Consider the following 20141-nt stretch of genomic DNA (forward strand, 5'->3'; position numbering starts at 1 on the left):
AGAAGTAACAAAGGGCCTGATGCCAGTAAAACAACAAGGGACAGGGCCCAGAGTAAACTGCCTGTGTAGTAAAAAGATGAATCTAAAAATGCTAATAAGTTTTGCAACCAAGGAATGTTTTTAATGGATCCCTCTTCCATCCCTTTGGGAGTTTTTCCCCATAAACAATAAAAGAGTCTTATGAACTTCACTGTACAACAATCCTTCCCTATCCCTCACCACCTTCCTCAAAGCAAGAAAAATAAACTTCTGGTGTAAAGATGACCCTGGCACAGCTGAACAAAGCCCCCAAGCTTTGGAGATTCACTCTCCTAGAACTTCCCTGGATGAAACAGCTCCTTTTCTTACACCAAGAGTTTTCCACTCTCTCCTCTCACTGGGAGAAATAAGGAGAGGAATATAAATATCTTTAGTCCTCAGATAAAGCGATGTTGATGCATTTTCAAACGTTCTAGAGGAATTATCCAAGAAAAACTGTTAAGTGTCCCTGAAAACTAATAATACATGCAAAAAAAAAGTATTTACAATTATAACTTCCGTTATCTGAAGATGTTTTTAAATGTTATTTATGTGAAGAGCATTAGCAAGATTAAAGCAAAAAATGCCGTGAAAATAGCAGGAATACCATGCTCCAAGCATTCAGTTTTACTGAATAAAAAGAATCCTCTACCTTGAAAACTTGAAAGATTCTTCAGTCACTGCAATTTGCACAATGAAATTATTTCTACATAATTATTTGGTCACTCTATCCATATCATGTTTTATTAACACAACAAAATATAGCGTACTTCACAGTTTCCCATTGTACTAACTTGAATCAGTCTCAGCTTAAAAGCTTAATGAAATTTTTTTCCTAATTTTCTAGATTTAAAATTAATAAGAACCACTAGAAGGGGTACTATGAAGCTTTCTCACTGTCAAATTAAATCAAGTACAGGCATCACTTTAATAAATGATACAATTTATAAATCTTGTCAGTCTTGTGGGTTTTCATAAATCTCTAGCTACATAAAAATTTTTGCTTCATTTGTTTGTTGTTGCTTTTTTTTGGTACTTGGGATTAAGCCTGGGGGTACTTTTACATAGCTGTCCCTTTTTTTTTTTTTTTTTTTTGAAGCTAGCCTTGAATTTAGGATTCTTCTGCCTACGCTTCTGGTATAGGATTACAGGCCTATTCCACCATGCCTGGCTAAAAAGGTTTATTTTTGACAATTACTTTTATATATTATAAAGTGTCCCTTATGATAGGGTCTTGAGCATTTGTGATCTCTTGCAAAGCACAACTTGCTCCTCATAGTTTTCTTCTATATTAAAAATATTATAAATGTTTGACTACATAAGAGATAAAAACAAATGCCTTTTTTTTAAATGAAGTTCAATGCTTTCCAAAATGAAAGTGCTCTATCAGACCCTAAATGCCAAGAGACCCAATACAACTATCAAATAGGATTTGCTTGCTCAGTGCACTCTAAACATGCACAGCTGATGAGCTGAGAATACACCTCACCTGTTAAAATCTGAAACTTTGTACATAAATACGCTGTACAAATTTCAGAACAGACATGCTAAAATACATGGTAATTAATTACTTTACCTCAACATCCTAAAAACTGTATTATCTTTTTGTTTCTTCTTTAAGTCACATCCTTGTGAAGGGTTCATCATCTCTACCTAAAATTAATTAGAAAAAGTGCCTTCTGGCTACAGTCACTGCTTCTCAATCTTCTAGGTCCCCAGCCCAAACATTGCCAGACATAAAAGTTAGAGGAATTTTTTTTTTTTTAAAGAGAAGAAGCTAAAAAGGCTTTAAGAAATAAAGTGTTAGGGATGGGAAGACCTTCATGCTGCATCATCCAGATGTTTGGCTTATCTGTTCACCTAATTACTATTTTTTTCTGAGTTGAGTCTTAACCAAGTCACCTCTCTTTATCCACACCACTCCCTCAGCCAAACAGAATACCAAGAAGATTTTTTTTAGCCAAATGTTTGCAACAACCCTTGGCATTGTCTACTTAAAATTGTTCACAAGCCGTCAACTTTATCCCCTCACCAATATTCTCATTTATAATAACTTTGTATTTGTAGACTCTCACATTTTACAAATTGTGCTCATGTTTCTGACTTTCTCCAATCCTCATCGTGGCTCTGAGCAAAGGGATTCGACAGATATGGAGGGATGTGGATTCAGACATGAGAAGTTAAGAGTCCTGCCCACAGCTACTAGGTCAGCAAGGACCAGAGTTGCCATTGGAATCTAGGTCTCCACTCCTGGGTCACTGAATTTCCCAAGAAGGGCTAAATGGTTTCCCTTCTCAGTATCCCAAGAGGCAGATTTTGAGGCACTATCTCAGCACATGATTATATTTGAAGACAGGGTCCTTTTCATGGGGTGGGGGGGTGGAGTATAGGGAAGTGAACTGAGGGGTACTTAATCACTATACTACAACCCAGCCCTCTTTTTTGGTTGTTGTTTTTGGGTTTTGGTTTTGGTTTTGAGATAGTGAGGCTCTAAGCAACTTAGCAAGACCCTAAGTTGCTGAGGCTGGCTTTGAACTTGAGATCCTCCTGCCTCAGCCTCCAGAGTCACTGAGACTACAGTGATGTGCCACCACACTTGGCCGAGATAGAATCTTTAGAAAGGATGATTAAATTAAAATGAGGCTATTAGGATGGGCCCTACTCATCCAATCTTCTTGGTGTCCAAGAAAAGAAAACTTGGACATACAAAGAGACACCAGGGATATGTGTGGTGCACAGCACAAAGACCATGTACAGACACAACATGAAGGAGGCTATCTTCAAAGCCAAGCATAAAGGCTTCAGGAGAAGCCAATCTGTTGATACCTTGGCCTTGATTTCTAGCTGCCTCAACTAGGAGAAAATAAAATTCCATTGTTTATTCTATCCAGTCTGTGATATTACATTACAGGAATTATAGCAAACTGATACATACTATTACACTAAAGATACAATCACATAAATATTTGACTACATAAGAGATAAAACAAATGCCTTTTTTTTTTAAATGAAGTTCAATGCTTTCAAAAATGAAAGTGCTCTATCAGACCCTAAATGCCAGTGCTACACTCACTACTGTTTATCTTTCAGAGTTTCAGGGGAAACTATATTTTATACAATCCATATTTCTCCAATACTGTGCCCGCTGTTCCATTTTTGACAATGGGTGGAATTGCTTTGTGAGTAAAAATAGGGTTTTAAAAGGTATCTTATTCTCATTCGTGCCAGATTCTCTATCAGAGGAAAAAATTCCTAGTCTTGGTAATGGGGCAAAAGCAGGTTAACAAAATAGACATAATAAAGCACCAGTGCTACTTCATATTTACATTGAGATTAACAAAGTTTACAAAGCACATATATCATTTTATGCTCGCAATAATGCCGCAAACTGAGAAACCAGCAGAAAGGGTTAATCAGAGAAGCGCTCACACTTAATAAGAGGCAAAAAAAGACTTACACACTGTTCTCCAAACTGCTCTATTTCACCTTCAAAGCAGCCCCTGTTCCTGCACATGTACCATAAATCTTGAGCAAGAGTGTTGGTAAGGCGATTTGAAAGTAAAATCCCACTCTATTGCATTTTGTCTGGAATCCATATATCTGCCCTCAAGACTTAATAAAGCTATAAAAATGCTTTTGTACCATATTCTTTTAATTTCTGCATTTCAAAAAGAAAGTCTTCTTTTAACACGAAAGAATCTTGGAAAACGTGAGTCAAAGGAAGGTGTTAGTTGTCTTCCCATGATGGGTGAAAGAGGCAGTTTTATGAAAGCCCCAAACTAACCTATAATTTCATATTACAAAATCTAATAGAAAACATATCCTGGCAGAAACCTTGCTGCCTGCATCTCTTTTCAGCTATAAAACAGTTACACACACACACACACACACACACACACATCTGAGAAAGATCAGACTTTGAACATATTGCAGCAACGCACACACAGAACATGGGAAGTTTCACCAGCGCTGCGTGTGATGACAGGGCACGCAGACATCCTTACAATAAAATCCGCCTCACAGCTAAATCAGAGAGTCTTTTTGGACACAAGAATATATGAGCCCTGATGAAAAACAGATAGGCAAGGAGGCAAACACTCTAATTTAAAACTAACACAGATGAGCCTACACAAAAGTGCCCAAACATTTGGTCCACAAACTGCCAGGAACTCTAATCTGTCATGGAAGGCAAGAGGTATTTTGGCCAAAAATGAAGAGAGAAGAAGCATTAAGCTTTGCCATTAAAATTTTTCTGGCTTTCTAATATATAGTACTTTCTAATCTCAATGTCATTCCTTGACCAAACTTTAATAATCAAGAAATAAATTAAACTTTGGAGAGCTCACACTTTTTGCTCTGTAGCCTTTTAAAGAAATCATATGGTAGGTGCTCCATGTATATATGCTAAATGCTATGTGAAAACTATCAACTCTTTCAGATCTTACGTTTTGAACACACAAATCATAAAACACCACCATGTCTCTTTAGGAAGAGCAGAATGTTAAGTGTGGTGTAATTTACCCTTCTCTGACTCTAAATTTGCAGACTCAAAACAGTTGAATATGAGGAGTACTCTTCTTTCATACTCCATGTCTAGCCTGCTAAACCAGCTAACCAGATAGAAACTAGGACCATTGGACAGTGCAATCTTGGCCATAGCTGCATTCAATAAGTATAATTTCTGTCACCCAGCCATTGCTAATAAAAGAATTTTTTTAAACATACAAATAACAATGGTAATTAAATTCACAAGGTATAGAATGAACTAGTATAACTCAAATACAAGCCTCGAGGATTGTGTTCAGTAAGAGAAATCCAACAATAACAGATGTAATTTTTCACTCCAATCTGTGTGTATGAGGGGAGGTCATCTTTTATGTGAAGCAACTCCTAAAATTCATGTTAAATTTAAGCAAGCGCGCATGCGCGCGCGCACACACACACACACACACACACACACACACACACACACTTTAGAATTATCCAAATCTTGATTAAAATCATTCTTGAATTCACTAGCATGTATGATTCAGTTTTCTCATGTATGAACTGCTGTCAGTGTTCAGGAAGATTAAACAAGATAATTAGGTTAATTCCACAGTACAGTACTGGGTACACAGTACGTTTAAGAAGTGATGGGGCTACACTGTTCAGCTGCCTCACCTGCCTTGATACAAGAGAAGGGATCAAAAGTTGGTCAGTACCACGGCATACAGCCTTCAGTTACAGGCACCCCTTCCATTTTTATCTTAGCATATTCCCTAGGACCCTCACTCCTCTCTTGCCCACAGCATCTGTGTGGAATTGTGTTTGTATTAATCATAAATTAAGCCCATTAGCCAATCTAAGAGTATAAAAATGATGTTCACAGCAGTCTAACTCAGCCAGGAGGACAGATGAATACAAGGTTAAGTGAGGAGATCAAAAAGCGTAAAATAAAGAGGAAAAAGCCACAGGACTTACATCATAGTTCACAGCCTAATTAGGATATTCTTGGAAACAGACTCATGGTAACGGCGACGGTTGCACACTACCACAAGGGGATAGCTTTTTGACGAAAGCTCATCCTTTGTAATAAAAAGACCATAGTGTAGTCTGTGAACAACTGGATTTTTTTTTAGCCATAAACCCAAGGTCTATTTTTTTCTTGCCTACAGTAGGAAAAAAATTAGTCCAGACAGTTCAAAACATATAATATCAATTATGTTTTCAAAGACAGCAACCTCAGGACAAAAGGGCAATATATGTTAAACCTCTTGTATCTTTGCTAATAAAAAAAAATACAGATCAACATAATATTTGGGAGTGACCCCTTCAAAGTCTTCATAAGCCAACAGGTGGGCAATAAATAGGCTATTACCTGGGATGGCCTAGAATATAACCTAGAAGAGTTTCAGATTAGAAATGTGATCACTTTGTGAAAAAAAGACAATGTCATGCACTTTTACCATGGTCACTCCACAGCAGATGGATTTTTACATTGAAAAACTAACAATAAGTGTTGCCTTGAGGTAAGAGAACGAGCATGCCCAAATGCTATATTGGTCCTGTCTTCTAATGGTTTCCTTTCTGGGGGCATCCTGGGGTGAAGTTCAATCTTTCTAATGGGAATAAAACTGTACTACTAAAACTCTCTAAGGGCATTTACCACTTTAAAAAGGAACTCCAAACTCTGCAGTCTTTAAAAGGCAGTAGGTCATTGGGAAAAGTCATTTTTCAAAGATCCAGTGAACTGGCACTCTGCTTTTAGCTAGCCACAGAGATAAGGCGTGCAACCTCAGTAACTGAATCGCCTTTCTTTAATTTTTAATGCCTGTCCATTTCACAGCTCCCAAGAGGAATCAATGTCTTACTGATGGCATCACAAACAGCTTGGACTGTACATATGCATGTATTTTGACAAAGCAGGAAAGAAAATCATCCATCAACTATTCATTTTAGATGAACATATGATAAGAGTTGCAAATGCAAAACACAAAGGCATCTTCCTCTTCATCCCAAAGGGAAAGATAAAAAAAGAGTAATAACCTCGTCATTGTCACCCAGCTAAATTTAAGTGGGAATAAAACTCCTAGAGAGGACACGTGTTTTTTATTTCCCGTTCTGAAAGCACACACAGGTATAAGCATGTTCAAATGGCAATGGATTTGTCTGGAATGTGAAAGACCAGGGGGTTCACACATATAAAGATCAACAGTTGTTTTAGAAATTAACTACACCATATCTTAAACTTCTACATAAGTTCTAAGCTGATCCAGGTGTTATCATCAGGGTAGAAACAGATGCAGTGTTAGCACATTAAACTGTGAATCCAGCTCCAACACGGCTTAATGGGCTCCACATGCTGAAAATGATCATCATGGTAGGAAGCATAGTCGACCCAAAGCCTAACTTTCAAACAAAACAAGAGTTTCATTATCTACATTATGCTCACAGGCAACCACACTGGGACCAACACTGCTCTAATACTGATTATCGTGCATTAGTAGTTTCGGGGGAGGGAAATGATAGTAGCAGAGTAATTCAGCACCACAATAACAAAGCCACAGTCATCATAAGGGTGTTGACAACATGGCACCAATGTTATCCCCACAATAAAGTCGGCACCAGCCTCTCTTTGTCTTGTGATTCCCATCTGGAACCCAAAGAGGCCAAATGAGAAAACTCATAAGGAAGTTTATATCCTAACCACCAGGACTCATGTATGGAGAGAACTTTCTAGTTTTCAAAGTCATTTCTAAATACATCACGTGTTCTAACAAACATTTTCCCCATCTTTTTAGTGATGAAAGTAAAGATTCCTATCCAAGATGACATCATATGTAGCAGAATTAGGGATAAACCCCTTCTCTTCTGGTTTGGTGGCTGGAGTGCTGCTCCTGCTACTCGATAGAGTCTCCAAATAATGAAGAGGGCATTTGCCCCATTCCATTTATAATTCATGATTAAAAAAAAAAAAAGGAAACTCAGGCTATTCTGTAAGAAGAATAGTGCACAGGATAGCAGCACAATACATTTCAGTCAATTCCCTTTAGTACATTTCTTCTGCAACTACCAATATTGACTAAAAAAGCCTAAATGATGCTAAATTAGTGCAAACTACTGGAAAGCTGTCTGGAACGAAAGGGGTTTGCCACAGTATTCTGCATTTGCTGACTTTGTCGTTAACCAAACGTCTTTAAATCACAAGTTCAAAAGCAGACAACAAAAATAATTCTGAATTATTCTTTACAGTTTTTCAACTTCCAGAATTCAGCTCTATCATATAAACAAAGGAAAACAGGATATAAAATGTGAGACCCATACATACATGGAGGGTCACACATACTACATCATACCCAGGGCCAATATTCAAAATATTAATAACTAGTACAGAATAGACAATGGTTATAGCACTAGAGCAGTTTTACAGGGCTTCTGCTATGTTCAGCCTTAATTTTCAGTAGGTGGACCATGGAGAGGCTTATGTAGTCTTGAGTAAGGGTACAGAAAGGCCAAAAAGGAGAATCTAGAGAGGCCGAAGGCAATAGCGATTTATCGAAGGCAATGTTCAGATCATTATTTAAACAGTATCTAAATATTAGTGTCGCCAACAGAAATGACACAATTGAAAAATGACTGCCGCAGCAAGTCTATGTATCCCATTCATAATCAGGGAAATAAAATCAGATCGCAAAGAATGACTAATTTTTCAAAAAGAACATACGTTGATGCCCTTCTAATGATTAGAGGAGCAGAGTACAGTATCCAAAAAAGATTTTGTCAGAATGATGAACTGGAATAAGCAAAGTTTATGAAAGGATAAGGATTAGATCCGAAGACTGGAAACTGGGTCTCAATTCAGCAGGTACAGAACCAGAACATGCGAGTCTACAGCACATGCATGGAGACATTACCTGGAGAGTCAATGGATCAGTGTGATGTGGCCAAATACAGAAAAGCCACATGTAATACAAACTCAGACTTCACTAAAAACTTATATAGGCCCTCTGTGGTAGCACATGCCTACAACCCTGGCCACTCTGGAAGCCAAGGCAGGAAAACTGCAAGTTTGAGGACTGACTGAGCAACTTAGAGAGAACCCATCTCAAAATATGAAATAAAGAACTGGGTATACTGTAATTCAGTAGCAGAGCATTTGTCTAGCATGTGCGAGGCCTGAGGTTCAAACCCACCCCACCCCCCAAAAAAACCCAGAACAAATATAATACATAATCCAAAAGTTATAGGATATAGTACCAAAACATCAGTATTTTGACGTGCGTACATCTAGCTTTTATGAATATTACTATTGACTTATTATATGTTAGCAAAATGGTTACAAATATTACTACAGTTGATGCAACATAATGTACAACATGATAATTCAAATTCACCATCCACTTCACAGTTTTTGTGAAAATTAAATCATCCTCATTTTCAGAATGATTTGGTGAATCATCCAAGGTCACTCAAAGTTAGGGAACCATTGTAGAAGAATACTTAAAAAGTAGAAAGCACTTAAATATGAAACTAAGATGATGTGGGCATCTTGGAATTACATTAGTCTGAGAACTTTTACAGAAAATAGGCTCATCCATCCAGTAAAACTGACTCAGAAATGGAAGAATAATAGATTTCTTCAAATAACTGAAAATGCATCACACCAAAGGAGGTTTAGAATTATTCTAAACTTATCCCAAGACTGAGATCTTGGTATTACTAACGGCTAGGCATTAAGTTATATGGAAGAACTTTAAGTGTTAGACATGTCTAATGATGAAACATGCCATCTCAGAACACAGTGAAGTCTCCATCAATGCAAGGTCAAAAATGAACAAGATGGTCGTGAGGGCTGTATTAGACAAATTTTACGAGCAACTCAAATCTTGAGATTTGACATTTTTATCTCTCTATAGAATACTACTTCTAAAACAGATAAATTATAATACAGTATTTCCCAGATATTAGCCATTCAAATCAACCCTTCATTATATTGGCTACATTCATGTGCTAATGGTACTACTAATTGATTTAATTTATTCCTTTAAATTATCTTTTCGTTTTCTTTTTTATATTCTGTTTTGTTCTCAGCAATAGTATCCCTGGCCTCTCTGACACATTAGTTTTAGTAATCCTTAAAATATCTAAAAGTTTGTGTATGCCACTTCAAATCAGTAGCATGTATACTACACTTTTAAACATAGCTGTCACTTAATTACAAAAGCACATAAATTCTTTAGTTAGAAATTTTCCAAGCTTTGAAAATTGCCTTAAAGAGACCTAGTGGATAATTACATTTAGCACAGTTTGGTATTACTAGTGTGTCTGTTTTGTTTAAGAGAGAATAGTGGAAAAACATTCCCCAGGCTTCCTACTTACTTGGCTATATTTGCTTCACGTTTTGGAAACCAATTATGTATATAATGGATAACAGCCTTAAGTGTCAAGATATAGCTCTGGTCAACATTAAAATTTCTTAAAGTTAAGCTCAAAAATCTTGAATACATTATTGAATTTGTCAATATTCCAATTAGCTAACAGATTAACAGCTGTATATTTGGCATATTTGTTTGGGATTTTCATTCTTCTTACAGATTTATTTGGCAATATACCATACATTTTGTGAGAGTAAATCAATTGAATGAATAAAGAACTATATGGGGAAAAACAAAGAGATGTGCCTAATTGTTTTACCTTACAATTTCTTCAGGAAAGAACTTCAACAAATAATAAAAACTAGTCAGAGCCCCCCAAACTCCTGAGATTTAAAACATAGAAGCTTTTTAGTTGGCTCACATTTAGTTGACACTGCTTTATAGTCTCAGTAGTCATTTTGAAAATAATCTGCCATCAACTGAAACAAGGCTCCTTAGCATGTGATCAGGCTTCATATGGGGATTCTCGCCTGACTTTAGCACCTACTTTAGTCAATAAATGTCCGACTGTTTTTATTGGTTTATTATGTTGTGCTAAAACAAAACATTTTCTATCTCGCTACCTTAAAAAATAAACAACTTTTTCGTTAAAAACCCTTCAGAAAATATGGCCACGTTATATGTTCTACTCCATAAAGTTTACTGACATTTTGGAAGAGAAAACAAAAATTCATAGGAAGACAAACTCTGCTGTAAACAAAGTCACACCTCTCAACAGATCCATCACTGTGTAGACAGGGGCCATCCTAGGGCAGACGTGGAGAGTAGTAAATCTCTGTTATGGTGCCTTCCCTGGGCATGGTCCAAACTGTACATTATACTGCCTTGGGGGTTAAGCGTAGCTGCGAACTAGGATGGCAAATCTGCATCTAAAACTTCCCGGCGCTGATCTATTATATTTCCTTCTGTCCTCCAAGCCCTCTTCCCTTCTTTCAAAGAAGCCGTTTCATTTCTTTGGATGACAAATTAATTTTAAGCTATAATTCAGATAATTTAAAAACTTTCTGCTCAAATTCAAAAACTGCTTCGAATTAGTAGCTGCCACTGGCACACGATTTTGTAGTGAAGATTTGTGCCTTTCCGTGGAATTTTAAAAATTTTTTGGCAAAGCGTTATAAATTAATGAGGGCTAAGTAAAAGTTTGCTGCTGCTTAGCGAAAGAAATTTTGTTGGGATTACAGAAAGATATAGCCCAGGCAAAAACATAGGAGAAATTATTGTAGGAATAAACTAAAGAAATACTTTAAGCTCCTAAGATAACCGTTTGTAATATAAATAACTGATGAAACAGTGCACAGGAGTGTATTGTTTATTCAGCCTGAAAAATTGTAGAGTAAGTTCCTCTTATAAAAGAATTTCACATTACACTAAAACAGCAACTGTATTTAAAAACAAGCAAACTGTACATCAAGTCTGTATGTAAAAACAAAAAATTTTACTACATAACACTTTGGGGCTTGCAGGATTATATTTTTAGGATTTTGAAAAACTTCACAGCCAAATAAATGTGCCTCAAGAAAATAATCAGAGACACCAGGTATGTTTAACTCCATAAAAAGAAGTAGTTATTAACCTTGATGGCCAGCCTGAGAATATCACCCAGGTCTTGGGTCACTCTGAAATGGGAATGGTTGGCTATTTCCCAGATAAAGCATTCTGCAGAAACAATTACCTATCAAGTCTCAAGGTCAGATTGAACTACAAGTCCGGGACCTCTGTACTTTCAAAATGTCTTTGCAGCACATCTTGCAGCTTCACTCAACCTTCTCGTACTACCTTGCAGAAGATACATTGTTCTTGGCACCAGGGCCAAGAATCAGGTCTGTGCTCTCCAGCGTCAACTATGCCAAGACTATTTGAATATTTACTTCCTCATCTGGTAAAAAAAATATATATATATATATATATATATATATATATATATATATATATATATATATATATATATGGAATTGAGAGGGTCTCTCAGCTCTCATTCAGTTTACTTAATAAAAATTAAAAACACTACGAAAATGCATATGCTAAAAATTTGAGATCATTTCAGTAAAAGTATAACATCACCAACTGAAGATTTTGATCTGAAGATGAAGATCACACACAAAACCCAAACAATCACGCTCACTTTTGCTAAAGATAGCATCCATTCATCATATATTTAGCATCTGTTCAGATGCTAGGCCCTTAATTATGAGTTGACTTAGACCAGGTTCTGTCTAGTCAGTGAGACTTAACAGGTTTGGAGAGGGAAACATTTTCTCATTGATAAAACAAAGAATCTCTCTCATCCCTCTTCCTTCCCACTCTGGGAGATGTCCAGTGAGAGCCTGGCTTCTGCAGCGGGGGCCACCTTACATTATGGGAGAAATAGCTGAGACACAAAAATGGACAGAAGGATCCTAGGTATCATGGTTACATCATCAAACTAACCCTCAAATGGCTTTCCCCTAGACTTGTTAAATAATAAATGCATTCTTACATTTAAGCGATTTTAAACCATTTGTTGTCACCAGAATTTTTTAAAATCCGGTTTTAATGTTATTTGACATTTCACACACACTATCCACTATCTTATACTGACACACATTCCATTATCATGATATTAATTTCAAGTCTGCTTTTCTTTTAGAAGCAAAAGATGCAGTTTATATGTACTTTTTCACCTAACTTTATCCTATCCTCCCATACCTTCCCTGCAGAGGTCACCACCAAGTTGAAGTTGGTGTGACTCTCTACCCTATGTTTGTATTTTTACTACTTAAATATTTTCCATGGAAAATATGTCACCCTGTTTTCTATAAATTTAAAACTTACTGAAGTATCAACAAACACCATTCTGTAGTTTGCATTTTTACTCAAGAAGGTTCAAATAATTTTCCGTATTTATGTACCATTTCCACCATGGTATACAGAGGCATACCAATGAGTAGAGCTTTCACCATCCAGTACCTGAATGGTAGACACTTGGGATATTTCTATTGCCACCTAACATGTATGTTTTTAACACATAAAACCAAAGGCTACTGCTTAGTCAGCCAATTATACACAAAACAGAAAAATAATCAAAACTAAAGACACTGAGTACCATCTCCTGGGAAACTGCTAGGATAAGGTAAGACAGCATGGTAAGAAAAGGGCTACAGGAACCCAAGACCTGTAAGGAGATGCTATGTGGTCAGATGTTCAAACACTAGAATATCTAGCTATTAACAAATGAGTGCCACTGTCACCAATCAACTATTCTCAACACTATGGCAAGGTGGACCGTGCATCAATGGGGAGGACCCAAACAGCTATTTGACCAACGTAGCACAGATATTTATAGTGGGCTAAGGAAAGACTAGATCAATAAACACTTTAAGGCCACAGTGTTGGGCGGAGATACAAAAACACATTGATAACAACACAGTAGAATTCAATTTGAGACAATACATTTTAATTTATGAGTATGCTTTCTCAAACTTTCCAAATATACATTCAACACAAACCAAATGAATTCCTTTGCGTGTGTGCGTGTGTGTTTGTGTGTGTGTTGGGGGGGGAGGTTCCTCGGGTTCCTCTCTTAGCAAATTGGCAAAGCTCATCTTATAACTCCATTCTTTAAAATGTTTTTAAGTGCATCCATTATTCTTGGGACAAAAAAAAAAAAAAAAAGAAAAGAAAATCTTTAATATTGTCTACAATCTTTAATATTGTTCAGGATTATCTGGCCTCTCACACTTCTCTGAGGCCAGTTCTCCCTTGATATCAAATCTCCAACTACACAGGACTTTCATCCTTCCCCTGAAGGTCACAGAGCTCTTGTCTCTTGTGTGTCTTTGTAAAAACCCTCTAAAGTGATCCTCCCATCCCTGCCCCATCCACCTTTCTCTTTCCTCTCTTATCCTTCAAAGTTCACTTTCGAGTTGACTTAAGAAATCCTCCTGATATTTCTGAATAGATAAGGTCCCCCTGTTTTGCCTTTAGAACACCTATTACAATGATACTAATTTAATGGTTATCTCCTCGACTCAAAAACTCAGGCTGTAAGGGCAAGGATCCTGCTGTTCTTCTACCATTCTATTCCTGTAACATGAGAAAGTGTTTGGAACATAGGAGGTGCTCAAATAACTTCTCAAAAATAGTAAAATTTTTGCAAAGCAAATGTCATAGAATTTGCCACACAGCAGACACTCTATAAATGCAGTCAATGAACTAACCTGCAATGATACCAAGCATTTGAAATCCAAGTGATAGGCTTGGCACCTATATAAAGTAAAAATACTGAAGCACACATTTTGGTCTTTTCCTCCTCAGGAACATGGACATTATAACAATCATAATTGTTCAATGAAATGACTCTCACAATTACTTCCATTCACAGTCCTAACTGTGCTATAGTTACTCTTTCTTGACATGTGTACACCCTGTACTTGCAATCTACTTTAATTCTATTTAGAAATAACATAGTTTAGAATTAAATCATATTAAGACAGGTGAAAATTAAATAATCAATGATTTGACATTTATAAATTACATTTTTCAATTTGGTAATTTAGAATTAAATCATATTAAGACAGGTGAAAATTAAATAATCAATGATTTAACATTTATAAATTACATTTTTCAATTTGGTAATTCAAAATATTGAAATTTTGAATTTTTCTCCTATCTCTTCTCCCTGAAGAACAAGAAACCACAGATCATATATCGACATCTGTTATATAGTTAATATTTATATATTTATTTAACAGATACACTTATAGCCCATGGTATATATAGGTACGATCCTAATAACTTCATAAACACGTGACCTTCTCAAAAAGGTTTAAGAAGTCAAACCTAAAACAGAAAAAAAATAATTATTCAGGAACAAGACAAAATTGTATAATTTTAAGTAATATGAATTAGAAGTAGCACTTGCCAAAATTAGTTAATGACATGGTTATTAGTATTAATTTTTATCACAGAGCTGGGATTACTTTGATGCCTCTTAAAGTCAATGATCTCTTCACTATGAAATATTGCTAAAATATTTTTAAAAAAATAAAAAACTTGGATAGCATAAATGCTCTTGTAAATGAAAACAAAAAAGCCACTCTAAACCCAAACCTCAAACAAACAAAATCTTATCAGATAATCCCAGATTTGCAAGTCACCAGCTGTGCAGCAAAAGGCCATTTTTCATGCATAACCAAGAGTTCAGGACAACTGATTTTTGAATCTCCTTCAAACTCTAGCACTCTATTCCTGCAATGTGACCATGAAAACCACTCAAAGGCTGGCAAGCAGGTTAGGTTCTGATTATGAATCTTTCCGAGGACCTTGAAAAGCTTTTATAATCAATTATGTTTCTGATTCCTCAACTGTAAATAAAACAAAGCAAAAAAAAAAAAAAAAAGAAAGAAGGATGACAGAACCACATGCAGTCAGAGAATTCAAAGTGTTTGAGACTTACTGTCTGACAATGGAGAACCCCAGAACAAGATGACTGGCTAGTCTGAATTGCACATTAAATGCTTTATTAGTCAGTCCTCACATTATTATGCTTTGATTCTATAATGATGTCCTAGTTCTTTCCTATTTTGGTTTTGCTGAAAAGATCTGAGAACACTTCTTTTCAGAAGATGACACTACCTTCTGCATGTATTTTCATCACTGTGTTATATAATATGTAATCTCCTGAATGACTGGCCCTGAGAAAAAAAACTTTCTGAATCACTCCTTATTATATTATCTCAATGTCTCAACATCCAGATTTTCCCCCTTCAGTCACAACCCTGTCATCTGTGCTTTGTGTAACTGTTTGGGTGGTATGCATATGGTCCAAGGGTTTAATGAGTGCTAGTAATATACCACATAAAATTGCAAATGTCTTAACACAAAAACCCTTTAGGATGCTCCTTTTTTTTTTTTCTCCTAAACAACCTACTAAAGTCTATCACTGACAATAAATGCTTAAATATTTGCCTATTTTACAAAGAAGCTCTCTCCCTAGAGTATATCAAAGTCATTATTAGAGTTAAGGCTCATCCTTGAACTGTATGACAGACATGGTTAACAGCTGATGCTGTCCCACAAGAAGTATGTTCATCTTTGCGTAAAACTCTAGATCTATGATTTGGTCTCCCAGAATATGCAAAGATACAATTTACTTTGAATAACTAAAGTTAGATTTTATCTTCAAACTTCACAGAAATTGCAGAGCTGTTCCCTTCTCCTCTAGTTAAATAGCAAATTATCTTCATCCGAGGTTTTTTTGTTGTTGTTTGGTTTGGGGGTGGTAATGGCCACTAAACCCAGGCCCTCAGACATGCTGAGTAAGCAGTCTACCATCCAGCTACATCCTCAGCCTGAGATAATCTTTTGATGCAAAAAATAAAAGCCTTGAATGCCAGCAAGCATGAGTCCTGTCCCAGGATGGCCCCTTACTAATTGCATGAACTTGGACCATTTCCGTAATTTCTCTGTCCCATTTTCCTCCACTGCTAATGTGACTTACATTTCTCTTGTTCTGATTATGTAGGAGGGGAAAGAAGTAGTATTCATCTTTAAGGTTTTTAACTATACAATGGAAAACCAGCTTATTACAGGTCATTTAGTTCAAGGATCATGTCTAGCTAATTTATAAGACTAATGTTTCAATCATTTTTTTAATATTATAAAACTATCTGCATTATAATTTTACCACAAAATAAGTTTATAGGGAGCAGTATTTAAGTCAAAAAAATCAGTAATTTTGATGCAGTTTTTAACAATTAATCCTACTGGTCTGTATAATTTTAATGCATCAATAAAAAGGGAAAAAAACACTTGATGCAAATCATTTAACATCATTAACCTTCAATTTCCACATCAGTAAAATAAGGAAATTAGGCCCCCAGAAATCTTCTGAACCTTTAAAACTAAAATTATATTTAAAATACAATATAATGATCAAATATGTAGATTTTTTTTTTCAGAGAAAAGGGAACCAAATTTCAGATGCTAATATATTGCAAACAGGAACAGGGCTCCAAGAAATGAGCTTGAAATGCTTTGGTCACCAACAAAACATTCCAATCCCCAGTAAGCAAAAGTATATGTTACATGGTCATGTCACAAAGAATTTCAAATAGCTCATCAGGAAGGGCCATGTACATTCAACCAGAGGGGGGAAAAAAAATCAGTCCAGCCAGTAATTAAGAAATACGTTCTACCCCCACCAAAGATGTGCAATGATTTGAAGCAAATGTTGCTGCATAATTACATATGAACATAATTGAAGCTCTCCATCTCTGCAAGTCCTTTTATGTCAGTAAATGATTTGAAATGGAATGCAAAATTAAAAATATCTTTTTAAAGCACACCATTAAAATTATACTTTGGACTCTAAAATGCAGCAGAGAACAAGAAAAATCTTCAGAGGACAAAGTCAAAAACCAGAAGACTATATATATATCAATGCCATTACAGGGACACTGGCATGGCACTTTGAGGCTCTAACATATGAAAGCAGCATGTCAGTGTGCTCTCTCACATACATCCATCATAGCTGGACTTCTCTGTGAACTCTCCAAAAGAACAAAGAACACACCAAAATGAGGACAGGATACGAAGTACTGTTAACAAGTCTCAAAACACAATGTGGCAGGTACCCGTTCATCAACTTCTTCCACTTGATGAAAGATATTTAAGTTAAACATTCATTTTAAAAAAATAAGTCTTGAACATTGTATTCAACCAGAGATATAAAAAAATGTGCTCTATATGTGTAATAAGAATTGTAATGCATTCCGCTGTCATATATAAATAAAATATAATAAAAAACAAAAATAAATTAAAAAAACAAATAGGCAAAACAAAAGAAAAAAATAAACTCTTGAAGAGCAACATGATAGGTGCAGATTTACTCAAATTCCACATTATCTGTTTTCTCCTTCAATTTGATTTCAAGAGAGGATTTAAAGTAGTCTTTTGAAGCTATGGTAAAAACTGAAACTCATTAGTCTGCAACTCTCTTCTTTACTAGTATTCAAGAAATTTGGATAATCTCCAGCAACCTGGTGGATTTATTTGTGGGTGTTTAATTTTTTTTCTACTATTATAAAGTAAGTAAATTGGAAAGACATATTAAAGAAAGATAGCGAAATTATAAAACCTCAAATAGCAATAATAATTTTTTTTTTAAATTTTGCAGAGCTGGCAACTAAACCCAGGAATGATTTACCCCAAAATACATTTCCATTCCTTTTTTTTTTTTGAAACAGGGTCTCACTATGTTGCTGCAGCTGGCCTGAACTTGTGATCCTCCTACCTCAGCCACTTGAGTCACTGGGTTTACAGTCCTGGGCACTGCCAGGTATTCCAATTGAGTATTTGAATAATTATATTTATGTAGCATAGGCAAATACACACACAAATTTGTAAATAGATTTTTCTCGTCTTCTTTTTGTTGGTTGGTTGGTAATAGGTACTAGCTTTATTGTTTTTCCATCCTATCCAACTGGGAAATGGTAGATTTTAAGTCTAGAAGAGATGCGATCAGAAAAGAAAGCAGTTACCTATAAATGAATGAAAAGTAGAAAAGGAAGCACCAGTGGCAGCAGAAACTACCTGCAAAGAATGGAAAATACTTTGTTGAATTGAAAAAAATCAGAGTTACTTGAAAAACAGCCTCATCGTTCCCTCATGTCTCTAGTGTAGATTTTCTCTCCACTCCCATGGCTGACTGAATCCTGGAGTCCTGCCTGCCCTTTTATGTAGGTTCAGCAGGAATATACGAAAATTGTCATCCTACTTCACCTTTGTACCATTATAAATCGTTCTTGAATCCAGTACTATTCATACTTCAATTCTTTTTTTCCCCCAAATAAAACTGACTTCAGATATTACCACAGATTACACTAAAGGAAGTCTACTTAGGCTTTTACCCCTTCTATAAAAGGACTAAATCACACCAGAACATATACACCGGCTTCTGAACTGCTCACATCTCTATTAAAATAGATTATTTTTAGGAAAAAATGTCTTATAGATACTTACCTCCTCCCTTACTTAACTAGAAATTAAAATATAAATGCTTATTTCAATAACAGTTCATACCATCTGACATTCATTTCCAATATCCTAGTAAACAGCAATTTCCAAGACCATTCAATTTTACTAAAATTGTTTACAGACATAATATTCCTATTTACTTCTTTATAATTCATTCCCCGTCTTTCTTACATAATTTATTGGTATTTTACCTTTTTATATTAAAGAAAGATAGCTAAACTATAAAACCTCAAATAGCAAAAATAATTTATTATTGTGATATACGTGATATAAATTAATTTTCATCCAAACAGCCTAAATAGCATTTCATTTAAATTCACTCAACACATTTTTAATGAGTGCCTGCTGTGTGCTAGACAGTTTGACAGTCAAAAAATAATACAGTCCTTAAACAAATTATTAAAATAAATAGTGGTTTTTGGATATATTTGTTTTTCTGACTTTTTTTTTTTTTTTGGTCCTCCATACTACAGATTGAGCCTAACCAAGCTACATCCCTAGCCCTTTTTATGTTTTTATATTGAGACTGGGTATTGCCAAGTTGCTGAGGTTGGCCTCACACTTGGCTCATCCTACCTCACCCTCCCAAGTAGCAAAGGTTACAGGAATGCACCATAATAGTGTATATTTTTATTAGTGAACTATGATCCCACTCTGACATAGCCTGAACACCAAATTTCATCATTCAAAGAGGATTCTAGACTCAGTCTGTTACATAAATTATTGTATATCCTCTCTTCAAAGTTCAAGTCTCTGAAGTATAAATTTTAGACCCTGACAAAATCTCTTGTTATTTAAAAGATGGAATAACAGTCAACACCAGGACTTTATATTTACACGCTATTCCTTCTCTGTCTCTCCTTTTTCTTTTCTTTCTTTCTTTTTTTTTTCTCCATGGGGGGGGGGATGAACAGAAGGGAAAGAGAACAGAGAAGTAGGAAAGACCCTGTGAAGATAATGATTGACAGCCAACATGACAAATAATAATTACTGAAAGGTCCAATTTCTAAAATAACCATATATTCACCAACTATAGATTTTTACCTATCGTTCTTTAAGAGAAATATCTGTTAATAATTAATCACATTCAGAAATACAAATAAACTAAATGCTTTTTTTTTCATTACACAGTTTATTAGACTTAAATAATCAGGAAAGGTAGAAAAACCACTATATCACCATTATAAACAG

The 20141-nt window shown here is 35.6% G+C and overlaps 1 protein-coding gene across 6 annotated transcripts in view; it reads right to left on the reverse strand.

Moving 5' to 3' along the window:
• Tmtc2 (transmembrane O-mannosyltransferase targeting cadherins 2) overlaps window positions 1-20141 on the reverse strand; it is a 376362-nt gene that overhangs the window by 235629 nt on the left and 120592 nt on the right. The window contains exon 2 of one of the 6 annotated variants that reach the window (XM_078053055.1): window positions 18455-18506. The exons of the other annotated variants lie outside the window; for them this stretch is intronic. Within the exon in view, the coding sequence (XP_077909181.1) occupies window positions 18455-18506 (52 nt within the window). The remainder of the gene's footprint in view (window positions 1-18454; window positions 18507-20141) is intronic. 6 annotated transcript variants of the gene reach the window in all.

Source organism: Ictidomys tridecemlineatus, chromosome 6 (genome assembly GCF_052094955.1).
Source record: "Ictidomys tridecemlineatus isolate mIctTri1 chromosome 6, mIctTri1.hap1, whole genome shotgun sequence".
Classification (NCBI taxonomy): domain Eukaryota; kingdom Metazoa; phylum Chordata; class Mammalia; order Rodentia; family Sciuridae; genus Ictidomys; species Ictidomys tridecemlineatus.